This window comes from Orycteropus afer, unplaced genomic scaffold (genome assembly GCF_000298275.1).
Source record: "Orycteropus afer afer isolate SDZICR_OR568_19922 unplaced genomic scaffold, OryAfe1.0 scaffold00287, whole genome shotgun sequence".
In the NCBI taxonomy this organism is placed as follows: Eukaryota; Metazoa; Chordata; class Mammalia; order Tubulidentata; family Orycteropodidae; genus Orycteropus; species Orycteropus afer.
Genome location: NW_006921874.1, coordinates 3635311 through 3638357, shown reverse-complemented (window position 1 = coordinate 3638357; position 3047 = coordinate 3635311). Strand labels below are relative to the sequence as shown.

The 3047-nt window shown below is 40.9% G+C and overlaps 1 protein-coding gene across 1 annotated transcript in view; it reads right to left on the bottom strand.

Annotated features, from left to right (window-relative positions):
* The window catches only part of FRMD7 (FERM domain containing 7), a 30854-nt gene that overhangs the window by 6941 nt on the left and 20866 nt on the right, over positions 1-3047 (bottom strand). Inside the window, exon 7 of the mRNA XM_042782294.1 lies at positions 1893-2040. Within this exon, the coding sequence (XP_042638228.1) occupies positions 1893-2040 (148 nt within the window). The remainder of the gene's footprint in view (positions 1-1892; positions 2041-3047) is intronic.

Sequence of the window (3047 nt, the reverse complement as noted above, 5' to 3'; positions counted from 1 at the left end):
CAACAAGTCTTTTGACTGTCCTTTTCAAGCCCTCTATATAACCCTATCCTTTCTACACTGAATAGCCAAACTTCTAGCCCACTGCTCCCAGAAATACACCCTTCCATCCAACTCTGCACCTTCCCTCCTATAGGTCTTCTCATTTTTCTTGCCCAGAATGCCTTCCCCATAGTCAAGTCTTCTTGCCAGCTCTGGTGGCACCTCCTTTAGGATATTCCAATTACTGCAGCCTACGGTCATTTCTAACTCCCCTGAATTCCCTTGGTTCTCCTGGTCTGGCCAAATAACTAAATTTCTGTTGTTTATCGCAAAAGGTAATCCACTCAAATGATCCCAAAATCAGAGGTTTATAAAAAGATACATATTGAGAAGTCTCACTCCCACCACTGTCACTCCTACCTTTGTCCCCATCTACCCATTCCCTACAGGCAACCACATTCATTAGTTTATTGTGTAGACTTGCCAAACAACTACAAGTAAATATGATAGATCAGCTATTAATTACTTACTGTCTGATATTGTTCACAATTTTTCTGGTCTCCCCAAATAAATTGTCAGCATCCTGATGACAGAAGCCATATTTCATGCTTAATGTTAGTTTCTTGACTATACCAAGCCTCCTTTATCTTTGTGTCCTTACTCTGGAATACTTCCCTCCACCCTCCAGCCCTATCCCCTTGGCTTGGATCACTCCTGCTAAATTCCTCACATCGTAGCTTGAATACTAAGCCCCTCTCACATTTTCTCATAGTATTAAATACTTCTCTAGCATAAAGCACATCATGTTTATTTGTAAGTACTTGTTTAATTGTCTATCTTCTCCTATTAGAATGCAAGCTCCATAAAATCAATGATAATTTTTATCGATCTCTATAGTTCTAGTGCCTGGCACAGAGTAGATGAGCAATAAACATGTTGATAAAAGGATAAACAAATAGATGGTTGCTAAGTATCTACATATATGAAAAAACATTGAGAGGTAAACCTAAAAGAGGTGAATAACTTCATGGTATGCAAATAATATCTCAATAGAGCTTTTTTTTTTTTCCCAATAAAAAGAATGAATCACATGATGAAGAGCACGTAGAAGGTACTCCATAATAAGTATCTATTATTTAACTGGATTTGGGGTAAGAGCTGCAGACTACTAAGTAAGACCAGCTATATTGTCCCCAACTGTCCATGGGGTATTCTTACTGAAGGAGATCACAACAGCCCCAGCCTCCACTTCTTCTCCCATGTAGTATAAAGTGACAAGGATCAAGGGTTACAATGGAGTGGGTAACAAATTCCTCTTGGGTGAACAGGTTATGCCTGTGATCCATTGGATCATTGGGCCATCAATGTGACTCTTATGCTGAAAAGTTTTTAGACAAATAAATGAGAAGATCAAGACTCTATCGACCCAGTCTGTACCTGACCTGTTCTGTAACTTACTTCAGCACACTAATTTGGTCCTGGAGGTCAGTGGGTTTGAGGTGGCCCCTTCTTCTCATGTGATTACAATCAGCAGCTGAACTAAAATACACATGTTGGACCTTTCGGGTAGATTTGGACAAGGTGAAAGCATTTGATGTCATAGCCTAAGTTTTTAAGATGCCAAAATCCATATTCTATTTTAGCATCTAGAGGTTCCAAGGAGTCTCTTGACTTATCTTCCTACCATGTTGGCCTGATCTAATGTGTGAGCTTTTCAGAATCAAGAAAGTCAATTATAGACTGCAAATGGAAGCAAATCACACTGAGAGGAGAGGACTTCCCAAAACATTCCCAGTCATTTTTCCCTTTCTTGCTGGTGGTAAGACTGAGGGGTGGGGTCACTTTGGGAATGCACCCCAAGTTTGAGCCAAGATAATCCCCAAACTAAAGGCTTCAAAGTAAAGAAATAGTACCCGTAACACCAGTACTCCCATGTGAGCAACAGCCAGGTGGATCTGCATCCCTTCACCATCACTGGCGGGGTGGGGCCTGATGCCATACATGTCCAGCTTCCTTGCTATGTCCAGTAGGAGAATGTCAGATTCAGCTGGGCTCCTACCGCTGCAAGGGGAAAGCATTTATGAGCCTAAGAAATGCAACAATAATGACACCTCTATCCTGAGAGCTCCATGAAGGGCTCGGCATTTTCTGGAACCTCAAGCTTCTCAAACTTAAAGGCTTGGCTTGAACAGTGTGCCCTCAGCTTTAGTATTTTCTAGAATTCTTACCTTCCATGTGGGAGATCCGGGTTCGGTTCTTGGCCAATGAACCTCATATGTAGCCACTACCTTTTTGTCTGTGTTTTTGTGTTGTTATGATGCTGAACAAAGCTTCATCGGAGCTTCCAGACAAACATGGACTAGAAACAAGGCCTGGCTTCCTAGTCCCCAAAACCAGCCAATGAAAACTCTATGTATCACAATGGTCCAATTCACAAGTGACCATGGGGGTGGCACAGGACCGAGCAGCACTTTGTTTCATTTTGCATGGGGTTGCCATGAGTTAGGGGTCAACTTGATGGCAGCTAGCAATAAATGGTGGAATCAGTTATTGATTAAAGTGCTTACATGTAGCTTCAAAAGACTTCTCCAAAAGAGTAAAATAGAACCTACAGATTAGGAAAAAATTTTCGGCAATGATGTATCTGACAAGGGACTTAACTCTAAAATTTCTAGATAACTCCAACACCTCAACAATAAAAAGATTAACAATCCAATTAAAAAATGGGCTGAAGACATGAATAAATACTTCACCAAAAAGGATACTCAGGCAGCCAGCAAATACATGAAGAAATGCTCATGATTATTAGCCATCAGAGAAATGCAAATCAAAACAAGAATGAGATACCATCTTGCCCCAGCACTAGTAGCAAAATTCAACAAGACAGAAAATAACAAATGCTGACGAGGTTGTGGAGAGATTGGGACTCTCATGCACTGCTGGTGAGACTGTCAAATGATACAATCACTGTGGAAAGTAATATGGCGATTCCTTAAAAAGTTGAAATTAGCAATACCATTTGACCCAGCCATTCCATTACTGGCTATATATCCTAAAGAAGTGAGAGC